At 42.8% G+C, this 15,709-nt stretch overlaps 2 protein-coding genes across 3 annotated transcripts in view; one reads left to right on the forward strand and one right to left on the reverse strand.

Annotated features, from left to right (window-relative positions):
- Positions 1 to 10,655, forward strand: part of TMC5 (transmembrane channel like 5) — a 37,980-nt gene extending 27,325 nt beyond the window's left edge. For both annotated transcript variants that reach the window (XM_042437969.1, XM_042437968.1), the window contains 9 exons: positions 369 to 464; positions 1,080 to 1,155; positions 2,208 to 2,341; positions 3,074 to 3,247; positions 4,670 to 4,748; positions 6,530 to 6,613; positions 8,700 to 8,801; positions 9,464 to 9,500; positions 10,497 to 10,655. In XM_042437969.1, the coding sequence (XP_042293903.1) occupies positions 369 to 464; positions 1,080 to 1,155; positions 2,208 to 2,341; positions 3,074 to 3,247; positions 4,670 to 4,748; positions 6,530 to 6,613; positions 8,700 to 8,801; positions 9,464 to 9,500; positions 10,497 to 10,612 (898 nt within the window). In that variant the 3' untranslated portion in view covers positions 10,613 to 10,655. The remainder of the gene's footprint in view (positions 1 to 368; positions 465 to 1,079; positions 1,156 to 2,207; positions 2,342 to 3,073; positions 3,248 to 4,669; positions 4,749 to 6,529; positions 6,614 to 8,699; positions 8,802 to 9,463; positions 9,501 to 10,496) is intronic.
- An 85-nt stretch (positions 10,656 to 10,740) lies between these two features.
- Positions 10,741 to 15,709, reverse strand: part of GDE1 (glycerophosphodiester phosphodiesterase 1) — a 31,895-nt gene continuing 26,926 nt past the window's right edge. Inside the window, exons 5-6 of the mRNA XM_042437970.1 lie at positions 13,491 to 13,702; positions 10,741 to 12,772 (exon numbers count right to left, since the gene is read on the reverse strand). Of these exons, the coding sequence (XP_042293904.1) occupies positions 12,625 to 12,772; positions 13,491 to 13,702 (360 nt within the window). The 3' untranslated portion in view covers positions 10,741 to 12,624. The remainder of the gene's footprint in view (positions 12,773 to 13,490; positions 13,703 to 15,709) is intronic.

Consider the following 15,709-nt stretch of genomic DNA (forward strand, 5'->3'; position numbering starts at 1 on the left):
TAATAATAATAATAATAATAATAATAATAATAATAATAATAATAATAATAGACCCTGGATGTATGGTTCTTTGTGTTAACTTGGATTGGGAGCTGCCTTGAGTTCTATTTTGTGAGAAAGATGGGATCTAAATTAAATAAATAGTAACATCCTGGTTAGAACCAATGGGGTGTGGTGGTTTGAGAGTTGGACTACAACCCTGGAGACCAGTGTTCAAATCCCTGCTCAGCCATAGAAACCCACTGAGTGGCCTTGGGTGAATCACACACATTCAGCCCCAGAAAACCTTGTGATAGGGTTGCATTAGGTCACTGTAAAGTACACAACTATATCCTTTGCAATTCAAATTTATTCCATGCCACTTTTAGAATCATTGGGACTAAATGCTGTAAAAAACTTGGCGTGCCAGAATTTGATATTGCGCGAAATGTTTTGGATTTGATCTACGCTCAGACTTTAACGTGGTGAGTTAAAATAATACTGTTCAGAAAGCCTTTGTCAGAACATCTCTGTGATCTCCAAAAGCACTTTTAAATCACTCCTAGAGCTTGGATGCAGGTAGTTACTTCTAATTACATAATTCCTTTACTGGTGCAGTATAATGTAATTCAGTGAGGGACAAGCACTCCTTCTTTTAATGTTACTAATTTTGCCTAGTTCCTTTTAAAATTGCAGGCATGTAGTTCAATTAAATGGTGAAGGAAGAATATGGCTGTGTTCAAGTGTTGACTTGGGCTCTGCTGTGGTCAAAATGTGAGGCAAGGGGACTAGGAAGAGGCCACAGGCCAACAACCTGAATAATTTATTTTTAAAAAAGTAACTGGACATTACTTTTGGAAATTGTGATAAAAATAGTTACTTTTTAAAAAGATTGCAGCTATGTTGGTAATAAAGTTCTTTGAAGGGCCTTGGAAATATAACTGTGACTGATTCCTTTTTAAAAGCAGTAGTACAAGCTCTGAACTGTATTCCAGAAGGTTTTAAAATAACAGCTCTCTTTGTCTTTATTTTCTACTTATAACTAATATTGTACAAATAGAAACTGGTATCAGGTCTTCCTGCCCTTTTCTTTCCTGCAGGATTGGCATTTTCTACTCACCTTTGCTCCCAGCCATTCAGATGATATCATTTTTCGTTATATTTTGTGTGAAAAAGGTATGCTATATTTCCCTAAGGCCTCTTGCCAAGTTTAAGTTCTGTGCTTCTCTGTGTTAAGGCACTTACAGTTCTAGGTAAATTCTTAGGACTCAGTAGAAATTTGTTTGTTTAATGAAATAGTCCAATCTTTCCCAGTTCTGTAGATGTTTACCTAGAAAGAAATCTCCCTAATATCCATGAGACTTTATTCCCTGGTAAATGGGTTCATGTTTACACCTGTAAACTAATAGTCACCTGTCCTTTCCTGGAGAAAGGTAGAAGGGTAGAAGTATCCCACACAAACCCTTCCCCATCCTGGTGTCCTCAACTGTAACTCCCACTGTTTCAGCTGGCATGGCCATTGCTGATGTAGATCAGCATATCTGGAGGGTGCAAGGTTTTGCATGGTGGTACAGGGAGACTAAGGCGGGTTATAGACCACCCATTTGGGGCGATCTGGACCCGCCCCTTTCCCCGGAGGATCGGGGCTTCAGTGGCTACACCGGCAGCCGCTGAGGCCCCGATCCGCCGCTTTGCAGGCTGTGGGGAAGAAGCAAAACGCCGCTTCCCCGCAGCCTGAAAAGGGGTGTCCTTGGGGCTTCAAGCCCCAAGGACACCCCGCGGCAGCGGGGAGGGGAAAAAGGGGCCGCTTGGCCCCTTTCTCCCTTGCTTCGCTGGGCGCAGCCGCCCAGCGAAGCAAAGTGGCACCATGGACCAGGAAGGAGCTCCGAAACGGAGCTCCTTCCTGGTCCACGGAAAGGGCGCCCTAGGCGCCCTGCCGCGGATTGAGGACGTCACGTCCGTGCCGCCCCGTCTAGAGGCGGCGCGGCCGTCACGTCCTCACGGCAGTGGCCATATGGAAGGGCCGCCGCCGCTTAGTGTATGATGAGCATGCACTAGGGTTAGGGCGGTGCAGAAGCACCGCCCTTTTGTAACCCTAGTGCGTGCTCGTCACGCACTAAAACGCCAGTCTGTAACCGGCCTAAGTCACATCTGATTCAACAGAGTGCCTGTGGAGTTCACATTGTGCATCCTGAAATGTCTGTCATTTTCCTCTTTTGTTCTGAAAGGTCAGCCTGATGATGAACTGTCAGCCGCCTCGCAAAGCTTGGAGAGCTTCCCAGATGAACACCATCTTTGTCTTCTTGCTGTTTTTCCCCTCCTTTGCAGGTGTTCTTGCTGTCATAGCAATCACTGTCTGGAGGTACAAAAATCAATTTGCTTTGCCCAGGTGACTTTAATGCCGTACTCATTATTTTAGCTCCACTGTTTGCGGAGCTGTTGGGCAAGATGCTCAAGGGAAGGGTTCCTCCTTCCCAAGGCGCCACACTTCTTCCTTGCTGTTGGTGTCCTTTCACATGCCTTCTCCCCAAGGCCCAATCTGCACCACAGTTCAGGTGGAAAGCCCATAGGAAGGCTGCTACTCTTTTCTTCCTATCACTGTACTTTAGCAGAAAGAGGACAGCTGAAGGAGATGGCAAAGAAGTGGAGTAGCCAAGGCCAGGGGTCCTGGGCAAGGGTGGTCCAAGACACTTTGCTGGCTGAATCTAACTTCAGGATTCTGAATACTAGAGGAAAGGGTCCTCCACCATGCCTGAGGATAGTAATTTATAACTACTAGTGTATAATCTATGATTCTATGATTCTAATTTGAGGCAGAGAGTTTGATGAGAGGCTGCCAGTCAGTAGTGTGTGAGGTGGACCATTTATATGAAACAGCTCCTTTGTATCCGTGCAGATCTTCTTTTTATCAACCCACTCATGGAAGCATTTATGGTGAATAATGCGAGTTTTAGTCTAGCAATATCTGAAGGGCCACATGTTCACCATCTCTGATTTAGAATGAAGCAATTATAATATTGTACCATGACTATCATTATTAATAATAAAAACATTATATATATATTAAAAAACACATTTTTCCTTCTTTTCCCAGGCTGAAGCCTTCTGAAACATGTGGTCCTTTCCGAGGCCTCAAAACTATCTTCGAGGCCATTTCTGGCTGGGTGGCATTACTCTCCAGTTATCCAGGCTCTATTTGGGTTGTTTGGATTTATCGCAATTTAATTGAAAGTGTGCACTTCTTCTTCATCCTCTCCATCATAGTACTGTAAGTGTTTGTATGGAAATGTCTTAAGCCAGTGTGGAATGGTGGCTAGGGTATAGGACTGGCACATAACAATGGCAAACCTCCTCTGAACAAATCTTGCCAAGAAAAACCCATGATAGGTTCACCTTAGGGTCGCCATAAGTTGGAAACAATTTGAAGGCAAACAACTATAACAATAATAACAGGCACATATGAGACTGGATGGATGGATTTAGCCATTCTCTTTCAGCCTGAGCTGCCTTATGAAGTTGTAGTGTAGAGTGAGGAAGTGTTATATGTGCAGTCTTTCATTGCAAGAAACATGAATTATACATGTAATGAATAAATAATTAAGTTATGCTCTGATTCCCTTCATGGCAGTCTTCATAAGTGAACAGAGCTGTTACCATCAATGAAAGAAGGAAAGATAGGAAGGAAGGAAAATATTATATGTTAGTGACAGACAAAAAAATGTTTTTTTCAAGTTAAAAACAGCTTTTAAAAAAATGGGGTTGTAATGTCCCTCTTTCAGCTTTCTAAACTGAAACAAACATGATGTGAGAAGTATGATTTGCTTAGCTGGAAGAGTCTTGCTTCGCATGGTTGTAGGAAGCCATGCAAGGTGGCCCAGAGGAGGCTTTATGTAGAGTAGGGTTAGTTGTCTGGATGAGGCCGTCGATAGGATGCCTTGCATGTCTGCATGGAATAGGCTTGGCATAGTTGACTACAGTAAGCCTAGTTTAGTAGTCGAGGGGAGGCTTGGTGTGCCTTCTGAGCCACCAGGAAACATCTCAGTGGCTGTATGTCCCTTGGTGGGGCCTCAAACCACATGTGCTGCCTGGGAAACAGACCAGTGGCAAGAGATGCTCCATGTGGTCCTTAGTTCTGGTGGTGGAGGAGGTAGTGGTCTCTTTAGAAGGCAAAGAATTCACTTCAATTGCTGCAGAGCTGGCAGAAGAGGGTGAAGCAGAATGTTATCCACCTGAGTAATGAGTTGTTGATAGTTATCGAGAACAGTCATTCTAGGAATACTAAAGGAACAATCCACAACACATGCATTTATTCTTTGTGCCGACCACATTTTACAGTCTTACAAAATCATAGAATAGCTGAGAGAGAACTCAAGGGCCATCCAGTCCAACCCTTTCTTATGCAGGAACACATAATCAGTGCATCCCTGACAGATGCCCATTCAGCCTCTGTTTAAAAACATCCAAAGAAGGAGACTTCTACTTTCTTGGATCTCTGAACTAATCCGAAATAACTTTCCAAACTCTGATATAAAGATAGGAAGTTCCGTTTCTTGCCTGCATTGAACCTGTTCAGATTCAGGTAGAGAAAATATTATTAAAATAAAACCTAATCTTTTAACAAAATTAAGCAGTTAATAAGAAGATGAGACATAAATAAAAAGCTGTCTTTAATTTCTCAACTCTGTTTTAGGATTATCACATACCTCTACTGGCAAATTATAGATGGACGGAAAATAATGGTTAAACTACTGCAAGAACAGATTGTCAATGTAAGTAAGTTGTTTAAGGGCTGCTACCCCGGAGTCTGTGCATCAGATATGAATGAGGGCCGTGATTTGTTCTTTTTGTATTCTGGAAGACAGGGTTTGCCCTGACCGTGCTTGTATAATTCTAAGATTCTTCATTTGTTTTGCTGATCTTCATACAATCTTAATTTGTCATTCTGCTTCTACAGAAAGAGAGCAGCTCCTAATCACAGGCCACTGGACTTTTTAATTCAGGTGTCCGTCCTCTGGCACAGAGTCCTGGTGGCGCAGTGCTTAAATGCCTGTACTGCAGCCACTCACTCACAAACCATAAGGTTGTGAGTTCAATACCAGCCCAGGGGCTCAAGCTCAACTCAGGCTTGCATCCTTCTGAGGAGGTCGCTAAAATGAGTACCCAGCTGTAGCAAGGTAGAGGTGAATGAGGAGAGAGTTGGGGGAGGAAGGAGCGTTCAGGTGGAGGAATTAAGGAGAATGAGCCCAGGGGCGGAGCCAGAAGGGGGAGAGGTGGAGCAGCTGGGAGGTATAAAGAGGCAGGAGCAGATGTGCGCGGGAAGAGGGAGCAGGCGCGGAAGAAGTGGGCGCGGAGAAGTGGTCGAGTTAGGGACAGCTAGGATAACCCATAGCCCTCAGCGGGTTGGGAGACCGGTGTCCCTACAGACTAAGCTGAGTCCGAGACCTCCGGGCCCGCATGAGAGACCCCAGGGAAGAGGGGGACTTCCCTTATCCAGAGGAGAGGAACTGGCGGAAGAAGGACGCGAAAGGATTGGTGAGCGAGTGGTGGGATAGTAAAGGCGGTTGGTGGGAGCAGGGCCCCGAACCCCAGGACTGGGAGAAAGCGGAACGGGAGCCCCTGGAGAAGCATTCTGGCGGAAGAGCCACCGACTCCAGCCTGGACCCAAAGGTCTCTGAGACCTAATCCCCCAGCTTGAGAAGTTGGAAGAGTTTATTCTGTTTGTTTGGGACTGAGTTGTTGGTCGGTTAGACCTTGTTTTGTTAAGTGTTGCCAATAAAGGCACCATTGTTGCAGCATACACTGACTCAAGAAAGTTTGTTGCGCACGTGTTGGAGGGAAGGCAGAAACGCTAACTCCCATCGTGCAGCCTGCCACACCGGCTCTGCCCACACCAGCTTGTTGGGGGCAATTAGTTTACACTTTGTAAACTGCTTAGCGAGCGCTTAAGTGCACTGATAAGCGGTATAGAAATGTACTTGCTATAAAGCTTATCTCTCTTTATGTCTGCCCCCTCTCTGTCTTTCTCCATCCCTCCCCAACCTCCTTCCTTATCCACATGGCCCTGTGATGTCCATTCTCCTGTCTAATTCAAAATGCATTGAAATTTATGGCAGCCATATAATTATTTGACTGCTCTGAGGATGGACCACTTGCAGTCCTCAGGCTAGTTTCAAAACCTCAACAAGTATCTGTTCCCACTGAGAACTTGGGGGATGAACTGGATTAGAGGAGGAGAGTTCACAGAATCATAGAATCAGAGTTGCTCTAGTCTGCTCCCTCCTTAAGCTGTTATTTTCCTTTGAAGGTGATTTTTTGGAGTGAATGACAATATGTTTGTGGACTGGAGCAATGCAGCTGCATTTCCTTCAGAGTAGTGGCACATTTTTAAGTACACTTAAATGTTTAAGAAGTACATTTATCGTTATATCCGGTTTGACCTGAACGTGGTCCATTTTGTAAGGAAGGAGAAAAGCAATGCCATGCAAAGTATAAATTTAGAATATTTTCCTTCTCTGCATCCTGTAATATTCAGATGTTTCTTGATTTGCAGGAAGGCAAAGATAAAATGTTTCTGTTGAAGAAGTTGCATGCTCTACAAGCATCTAAACTCCCTGATCTGGGGGAGCAGCCAGAGGTTAGTTCCAGGAATACAGGCTTTTGAAATGTTGCTTTGTTCATTATAAAAGGGGGCAAGAGAGGGCTTTCCCCCACCCTATACAATACAGAGTGCATATGCATGCATTTGGAAAACCACGTGGCTTGGAAAGTGAGGCCTATACTTTTTCAGTTAGTAATGGAGAAATTTTCCTTCCTACAATCGAAATAATGTATTTTTTGTAGCAACCAAGCTAATACCCTCCAAAGGTTCAGGACTACAGCTCACATCATCCCTGCCCAGCCTGGCTATGGGCTTTTTTCTAATCACTGTATAAAAGTAGATCATTTTCATGGCCAAGTCTAGATTTGAAGGGAGTTTGAGGAAAGTGGATTCTGGTCAGATCCCTCTTTTTTCAGTGCATCCTGGGGGGTTTGCAGGGCTACACAGTGGCAGCATTCCAAAATATGATGGATGGCTGGATTTGAGAATGCGTCATTTCCCCACAGTGCTCAAAACTGATGTCAGATAAGGAATTAAAGGAGTGTCCAGATCCAGCTACCTGCTCCTGGGCCAGGAAACTCCAGTGAGTTCTGCTTGAAGGGGCCCAGATTATAGCCATTTTAATAATTAGCCAGTTCTGCATTTGTATAAGTACAGAAGGCAGTATAATTGTTGTTCCTTAGTGTTGCCAGACGATGGAGATGGTGGACTCGGGAACCTACATAGTGCCAAATAGCAACCTACATTGTAAATAAGTCTTTAAAAAAAACAATTTTCATACCATACCATACCATACCATACCATAAGACATGCTTGTATTTGCAGTGGTTACCATGCATGTAGTGTAGGTCAGTCTGCAGGTCCTGGGTGGCTTGATGGGTCCGCAGTATCAGCATAGTTTGTGTTATGATATGGGAAAACACAGGGAAGAGATTGCTATTACACTCTGGTCCTTCTTGTTGGCCACTGTAGAAACAGTATGTTGAGCTAGATAGGCCATTTATCTGATCCAAGATTGCTCTTCTTATATTTGTATGATTTGGGGACTAGGACTAAATTCACAGCCCTGCAGTCTCGATTCAGGTTACCCAATTCATATAAGCAGCGGTTGGCTTGATCCAGCACACAGCAGGGAGTGGTGTAGGGTCCTGATTTACCTACAGCTAGGCTTTGATAAATCTTGGCAGCATCTCTTGCTAGCCTCTTAGCCTAGAACATGATAATCACCTTTATTCCTTGATGTATATATACTACGGAACATATAAAGGGGCTGGTAAATATAGGCCTGTTACAGACAGCCAAAATAAAGCTGCTTCGAGTCACAGTGGAGGTATGGTGTTTCAATGATGCGTGCATCCTAAGAGTCCAGAAGTCACACCAAAGCCGTGGCTTTGGTGCAGGTTTCTGGACTCTTAGACACATGCACCAGTTAAACACCATACCTCGCCTGTGACTCGAAGCAGCTTTATTTTGGCTGTCTGTAACAGGCCATAGAAAACTTAATGTAGGATGGAAGAATTTCCCACAAACTGAGTCCCCCGTTATCTTTCTTGCGACACTGTTTACAGTGATGGAAAGAGCAGTAGGTAGAATTGGGCAGTTCTGTTTGTAACTTCAGTGCCTTTTGCAAATTCACAGAGGTCTTCCTTTGCCCCACTCTTTAAGCATACTAGGTATAGCATCTCATCCTTGTCTACTGACCCTGTAACTTGTAAGACCCCAAGAGTGCCTCTGTTAGCATAGCGTGCATCCCCCCCACTGCATTTTAGGGTCTTCCTATCTCATATCTGGAGATATTTATGTCCTTTCAGGACACTAAGTCAGATTCCCAGGGGAAAAGGAACATGACCCGAGACATGTGCACCTCCCAACAGTATTATTCTTGAACTGAAGAAAATAAAGGGCTATGCCTCAGTGGCATTTGCTCTGCCTACAGAAAATCTAGTCCTTGGCTTTCCCAAGTAGGGCTAGGGGACTCCTGAAACCTTGGCAAAGTGCTACTTGTTAGTTTAGACAATACCAAGGTCCAAAGTGTGATCAAAAATGGACACTATGTGTCTAGTCATTCACACCCAGTTAAGTATTCCAGGTAAACCTGATCTTGGCATTTTTTTTCTTCCAGAGACACTCATCTGCTCACCAGCTGCCTGCCCACCAAATGCGTTTTCCATTGCCCAACGCTATTGAGAGCTCTCCAAGAACAACAGAAAGAGACTATGCTGTGGTAAGATTGCACACACTTTGGGTCACTTGTGTTCAGTTACTGTATTGTGAAACATGTGCATTTCTTTGCAGCCTTCCAAACCTGTGTCACCTGTTTAGGTAGCATAAAAGAGAGGGAAGTTGTCAGGGTAGAGTTTAGAAGTTGTGTAATGATAGTTCCTTGGGATGGGGGTCATATTCTGGAGTTCTCCTATGATCTTCTTTTTGCATAATGGTAATACAGAAAGAAATGATAGTTCTTGTCAAGAAAACCTCATTTTGGGAGACTTTGGTAGCCCCCCTGGTAAGCAGTAATACATATGTGGGCATTAAAACCTATCTGGCAGCTGTTTATACCTCACCCAAATCTGTCAGTCCTTTCATTAAAACACCAGTCAGCAGCAGTTGTTCTGTTCACCACTTCAAATGAGAGTTTTGCTTTAGTTTGTTCAGATACCAAAAGGGGTGTGAGAAGTTACTAAGATGCGTTCTGTAATTGATTTGGCACAAAATAGAAGCAGAGAGACTGACCTGTTTCCTGGCTGGTTAGATAACATGGGGAAATGAAAGATTCTAAAGCATGCTTGTTTTAAATGTGTCAAACTAAGAAATCCCTGATTTGTGTGTGTGTGTGTGTGTTTAAGTATGCATGTTAAATTATTGTTACACCTCTTTCCCTTTTAGCCTGCCAGAACATCTGAAATGACCAGCTTCGCTCATGGTAAGCAACAAACTAGGCATACTTTGGCAGGTATCAAAATTGGAAAACCTACTTCTAATTCTTCATAGAGGCATAAGCAGGGCCAAATGCATGGACCAAACCCTGTCTGCAAACATTGGATTCTAACTAGAGTAAGGTCCAAAGCCACCTTGTTCAAGACACATTACACTCTCTTAGGGAGCTGAAACTCTAGACTCAAGTATTCATCTTTAAATAATAGCAGCAGAATTGACAAACACCTCTGAGGACAAACAGTAAATGATGAAATGTTCAGCATGAAACCAGCTCAGAGTCCCAAACTCTGTTTTTTAATGTAAATGATGGGTTAAGCATGCATGAATAATATAACTTTGGCCTTGAGATCTATGAATACAAAGGACTTGGAGGAGGTAACCCAAAAACCACAGATATAGTGCATAGAAAAGGGTTGTGGGGATTTGTCTTGTAGTCTAATCTGCAGTGATGAAGGATTCTGCTTGGCTCCACATTTATGTGGATGAGTAACTGTAGCTCTTGCTGCATGTAAGCTTTTTCATGCAGTTTCATGATCTGGACCATTATTGCATAATAGTGGCTTCCTCCATACCTCTCTTCATGCTGTCGAAGTACCTCCACTCTTTTCTCAAAGGAGATGGTTATAAAAGTGTGCCTTTTGTCAAACTGTTTTTTTTCCAGCATAACAAAAGGCATGCTTTTATTACCACATCTTTCAGGATAGGAAGGAAGTGCTACAAAGAGATGGAGATGGCCTGTTATATTTTGCCTTTCTCTTCTCATGCAGTAAGGCTCCATAGATTACTTCTCATCCTCAGGTGTCCAAATATATGTATGGGTTGTGGCAGGTGAATCAAGGGGGCTGTGTATCACCAAGGACAGAAGCATAAATGCAGCCACTTTACATTAAAGAACGCCTCCTCGGTCCATAATCTGATTAGGAGTGTTTTGTATTTAATATGATCATACCACTGCTTTAGCATGCCTTTCTTTTGGCTACAGGGGTTAGAGAAGATGGCCAGTCAGCCAGAAATGTTGGGATTTCGGAAACTTTAGCTTTAGCTTTGAGAGCCAGGCAAGAGGCTGAATGGGAAATGGATGGTGAAGAAAGCACATGATGCAAGATGCAAAAAAGCAGCTCTTCTGATCCAGAACTTTGGTATTTGCACTAACAGGATCTATACAACTTCAGACATTAAATGGAAAAATAACCCAACCTTTTTTGAATCAAAAATGGCACTTTAACTTGACGCAGTTTTGCTTTATTTTTGAAAATACAGACTGATGACAGGATGAAGCTCATCACCAAACCAAAAATTACTTTTCCTAAAGTGCTTGATTTGTAGGTGAGATAAAGACACATTTTCAACAGAATTCTTATTGTGGATTATTGTAACTTCCCTTTTGAGAATTGCCAAGGCTTGCTCTGCAAATGTTTGTTACAATCTACCTGACTTGCTTTATTTTTGCTGTTCTAGTGAGATTTTTTTAAAATTAAACAGCAATTTATAAGAAATGTAGGTCTGATTATGTATTTCTTGATTGCTATTCAGTTGTGGGCGGGGGAAAGGATAATGAGTAACAATCACATCATGCACAAAACAAATGTGGCAACTCTGACTTTGCAGCTGCATACTTTAAATCAGCTGATGAGGATGCTTTTATTTTTCTGTACAACAGTAGTAGCATTTTTGGTTGCCAGCTGGCCCATCCTCTGTTCCCAAAGTACCCACATGTCTTGTAAACAACAAAAACTGAGCAATGCAGAAGCCAGTTACTTTCTCTGTGCCCAGTTCCTTATTCATGTAAAAGTTCAAAATAAAGCTTATTTATGACACTTAATGAGAGACCAGCATTGAAATGCTCCTCCATCTCAAGATGTTAATTAGAACATATCATATCTTTATCAGTGGATGAGATTGTCTGATCTGACTAATAATTCTGTTCCACCGAGACCATTGTGGTATTTTAATGCATAATGACCCTGATGGAAATTACAAGAAACTGGATGTACACTCACCATAATATGCTTTGAAACCAACATTAACACCAACATCTCCTGAAGGGTGTCCTTTATGACAGTATATTGAAACATGCCCCACTCAACACTTTCTTGCAGGGCAGGACACTCCATTGCGCGTGGCTATAAATCATATAGACAAACAATGTGGGAAACGGTAAGGTATGGTTTGTATGCACTCCACAATAAGCTTTAGGTCACCCTGAATCACAGACCTGCACATCCAGAGGAGTGGCTTCTTTGAAATCAAGTGGAACTGCACATATCATAATGCCCTTTATGCAAGGTAAAAGGCACAAACCTGGGTACAATACAGTCTTTACAAACCTAGTTAAAAATTCAAAGACATAGCTGTGTGAGTCTGGAAAATCGATACGCAAAGAGATCTTGCAGCACCTTTGAGACTAACTGAAAGAAGTTGGTAGCATGAGCTTTTTTTTCCTCATGTAGGCTCAAGTCTACTATCAATTTCTGCCTTTCAGTTAGTCTCAAAGGTCCTGCAAGACCCCTTTGCATGCTGTTTCAAAATGTGCTAGATCTGTATCACAAACCTTGGGTTTTGTGCTGTTTCTCATTGCATAGTAGTATAGTTTTGTTTTCCTTGACAACTGCAGCCTCATCAAGGTGGGAGAAGATACAATCTGGTTGTAGCTGTTTCTGTCTTACAGGAGTATAAAGTGTCCCCCTTCCTTACTGTTCCTTTACTAAGCACCAACTAATTAATGTGTTTCAAGTTACATCAGTGATTTGTGAAAGCCAAGTATCAAGCTGTTTTCAAGCTGCTTTTCTGGGCTAAGTGTAAATCCCCTGAAGATCCAGCACACATATTGTCCCAAGTCTATAACTCAATATATATTGGGGGGGGGGGGTTCTTTAGGCCTTACAGCTATATCTTTTCAAGATTTTCCATTTTTTTTAAAGATTAGAAATTATTGTAATGTTAAAATCTTAATCCATGATGGAAGGACACAATCTGATGCAATCTGATGTAATAATTCCATCTCAAGAATTTCAGTGCATCTTTGATCATATGAATCCTAGATGTTCCAGTGCTTTTGAACTTCAGTCTGCCTAATAAAGCAAACACAGAAGGATCCAGTAAGGCCAGAACTAATAGTGAGGGTCACAGTCCTCTACTAAGCTATCAGTGATATAGCTGCATTGGAGAACGTTTTCATAGTAAATTTTTTCAGCAAATGTGTTCACTGTCCAAGCAACAACTTGAATTCCTTTAGATGACCACTGTTGCACATACTCCCTAAAGGAGACAAGAAAAAATGATGTGAGAAGATGACTACATTGTGACTAAAATAAAACACAAAGGCCCCATACAGGCAGGCCAAAATAAAGCTGCTTCGGGTCACTTTGGAGGTATGCTGTTTAAATTATGCATGCGTCCTAAGAGTCCGGAAGCCATTCCAACGCCACACTCTAGTCCTAAGGCCTGGAGTGTGGCTTTGGCCTGGCCTCTGGATTCTTAGGATGCATGCATCATTTAAACAGCATACCTCCAAAGTAACCCGAAGCACTAATGAAGGCTCAGAAAACCCAAGTGTGTGAGTTCACTGATGACCGCTTTAAGAACTACAGTTACAGGTAAAAAACTTGTCCTTTCCCTCAGAATGCCAGGCACTGGCACTATAATTGGGCACATTGTTTCTCTCCTAGAAACTTGAGGGACTGGCAGCTGATGCCTCAGGGATCAGCATTGGTCCATGGGCCACACTTTTGACTAGCACTGACTTAGAGGATATTAGAGGAACAATGAAACATTTATAGTACTTATAAACATGAAAAGGTATTTAAACACATCCTTGAGTAAAACAGCCACATACTTTTTACAATAGCTCAGTATAAATCCTATGATTGAAATACACTGTTTTGGTATCTCTGTAAAGACCCACTCTGAGGTATGGCTACACTCTTCTCCCAACCCTTTGAAAGTTGTATTATCTGAGGTCAAGGTTTCTACTTACTGTGAAACATAATTTTTCTGTATCAGAAAAACTGAAACTCCACATAATTGCCATAGAAAATTGTGCATGCTCCAGTCTAAAACAACATCCAATGCCATCATGAGATAGTGTTTCCAAAAGGATTCATAGCGAGGCTTCCCATCTCCAAAGTGACTAAAGCTCCATGGTCTGTGAGTTAGAGCAGTTATAACATTCCTATCAGCTTGTCTCATCTAAAAGACAAAGGAAATAAACTAGGATAAATAATACATCTTGTCTAAAACTCAGATGCTGTGTTGGAAATGACATTTGCGATTTCAATCTTGACTCTAATATTTATTAAAATATTTATATCCCATCCCTGCCTAGGATGTCATATCATAAAATCAATTTGACTGGTTTAGAAAATTAAAAAAGGGATTGAAAGTGACTAAAAGTGACCAAAAGCATGTTAAACAATTTAACTAGTTATGCTTCCAAGCCCTAGGAAGCCTGACTGGTAACAAAATGACTCCAGCATTTAGCACCTTATCAGGTCTCATAAGAAGATCAGCTTTAGATTCAGAAGGACAAAGGCGTCAGGACACAAAGCAACCTGATCTAGAAAATGGCATGGATGTGGCCACTACAAGAACGGAGGCAACAAGAACTGAGTTCATAAAGGCAGGTTACAAACCGCCAAAAAATACGTATGGAATACGTATTAGGGTTAGGAAGGGGCGGTGCTTCCGCACCCCCCTAACCCTAGTACGTATTCCATACGTACAACATGGCGGCGCCCCTTCCACATGGGGGCTGCCATGTTTACGTATCAGAGGCATAGCGTCCAGACGTGTCGCGGTGCTAATGACATTGCGAGTGTGCCAGCGGCGCCCTGCAACGTCATTAGGGTGCCGCAGAAAGAAGCTCCATTTTGGAACTTCTTTTTTGCTCCGCAAGGGAGCCGCGCGGTGTGACTGCGACGGCTCCCTTACGGAGCAAATGACGGCGGCGGCAGACCGCCTCAAAGCGGCGGTCTATAACCCGCCATAGTTCAAGTGGTGAGCTGTACATCATGGGTAGGCTGATGCAACATACACTGGGGATGAAACTAGCCAGGTTTCAATAGTGCAAGTCATGGCTGGCATATGACTCCAAGAGGACTACCTATATAAGGGAGAGGGACAGAATCTCCATTGTTGGTTGTTGGCGGTTGGCAAAGCACTTTGATTGTCTGTATAGCACTGTGAGTATTCAAGACAGAGCTGTCTGATACTCTGTATACCTTCGTCTATACTTTGGAACAAGATTAAAACGCTCATTGAGTGACTCTCGCTGTCCTGCAATTCATTCTCCAAGAGAAGCAGCAGTCTGCGTGGGAGGATTTTTCCTGTGCAGCTTGGAGTCAAACTCTTCCCAGAGACCATCTGCTAGGCGTTTCTGCCTACATGCATCAACTTTGCATGTGTGTATATTAGACTCCGCATGTCTGCATACCCAACAATCTAAGGCAGGGTTCTTAATCTGGGTGCCCGCATCCCCAGGGGGTGTGAGAGGGAATTTCAGGAGGTGAGACAAAGAGAAGCTCATGTGCTTGAGTAACGAGTGAGTTATGAGTCATCACCCTGCCAGATGACAGTGTGCTTTGAGAAGTGGTAGTAGGTGGTTCTGTGCACTGATGGGACATGTACAATGCTTAGAAATGAATCTGGTATTTCTGTATTGATGAAAAAGAAGATTCCAGACTTGCAAATTACCAATTGTTTTCTTCAGCAGCATGCTTTGACATAAAAAACATTGCCCTTAAATTTGAAGAAAATCTTTAATACTGAAGATCATCAACTGGATCAGGGGGCATGCTTTGAACCATCTCATCTTCAAACTAGTTTGTGAGAATCTGGGCAGTGAATATTCAGTTTTCTTTTCGTCTGTTGATTGTCATGAGGACAAGCTTTAATCTGAACCTCAGCAGGAAATCAAAGGGCTGTTACAGACAGCCAAAATAAAGCTGCTTCGAGTCACAGTGGAGGTATGGTGTTTCAATGATGCATGTGTCCTTAGAGTCCAGAAGTCGCACCAAAGCCACACTCCATCCATAAGGACCAGAGCGTGGCTTTGGTGTGGCTTCTGGATTCTTAGGACACATACATCATTGAAACACCATACCTCCACTGTGACTCAAAGCAGCTTTATTTTGGCTGTCTGTAACAGGCCAAAAGTTCTTTTGGAGGAGCATGGATGTGATCTGGTTTCGGCATTGG

This window comes from Sceloporus undulatus, chromosome 8, assembly GCF_019175285.1.
Source record: "Sceloporus undulatus isolate JIND9_A2432 ecotype Alabama chromosome 8, SceUnd_v1.1, whole genome shotgun sequence".
NCBI classification, from domain to species: Eukaryota; Metazoa; Chordata; class Lepidosauria; order Squamata; family Phrynosomatidae; genus Sceloporus; species Sceloporus undulatus.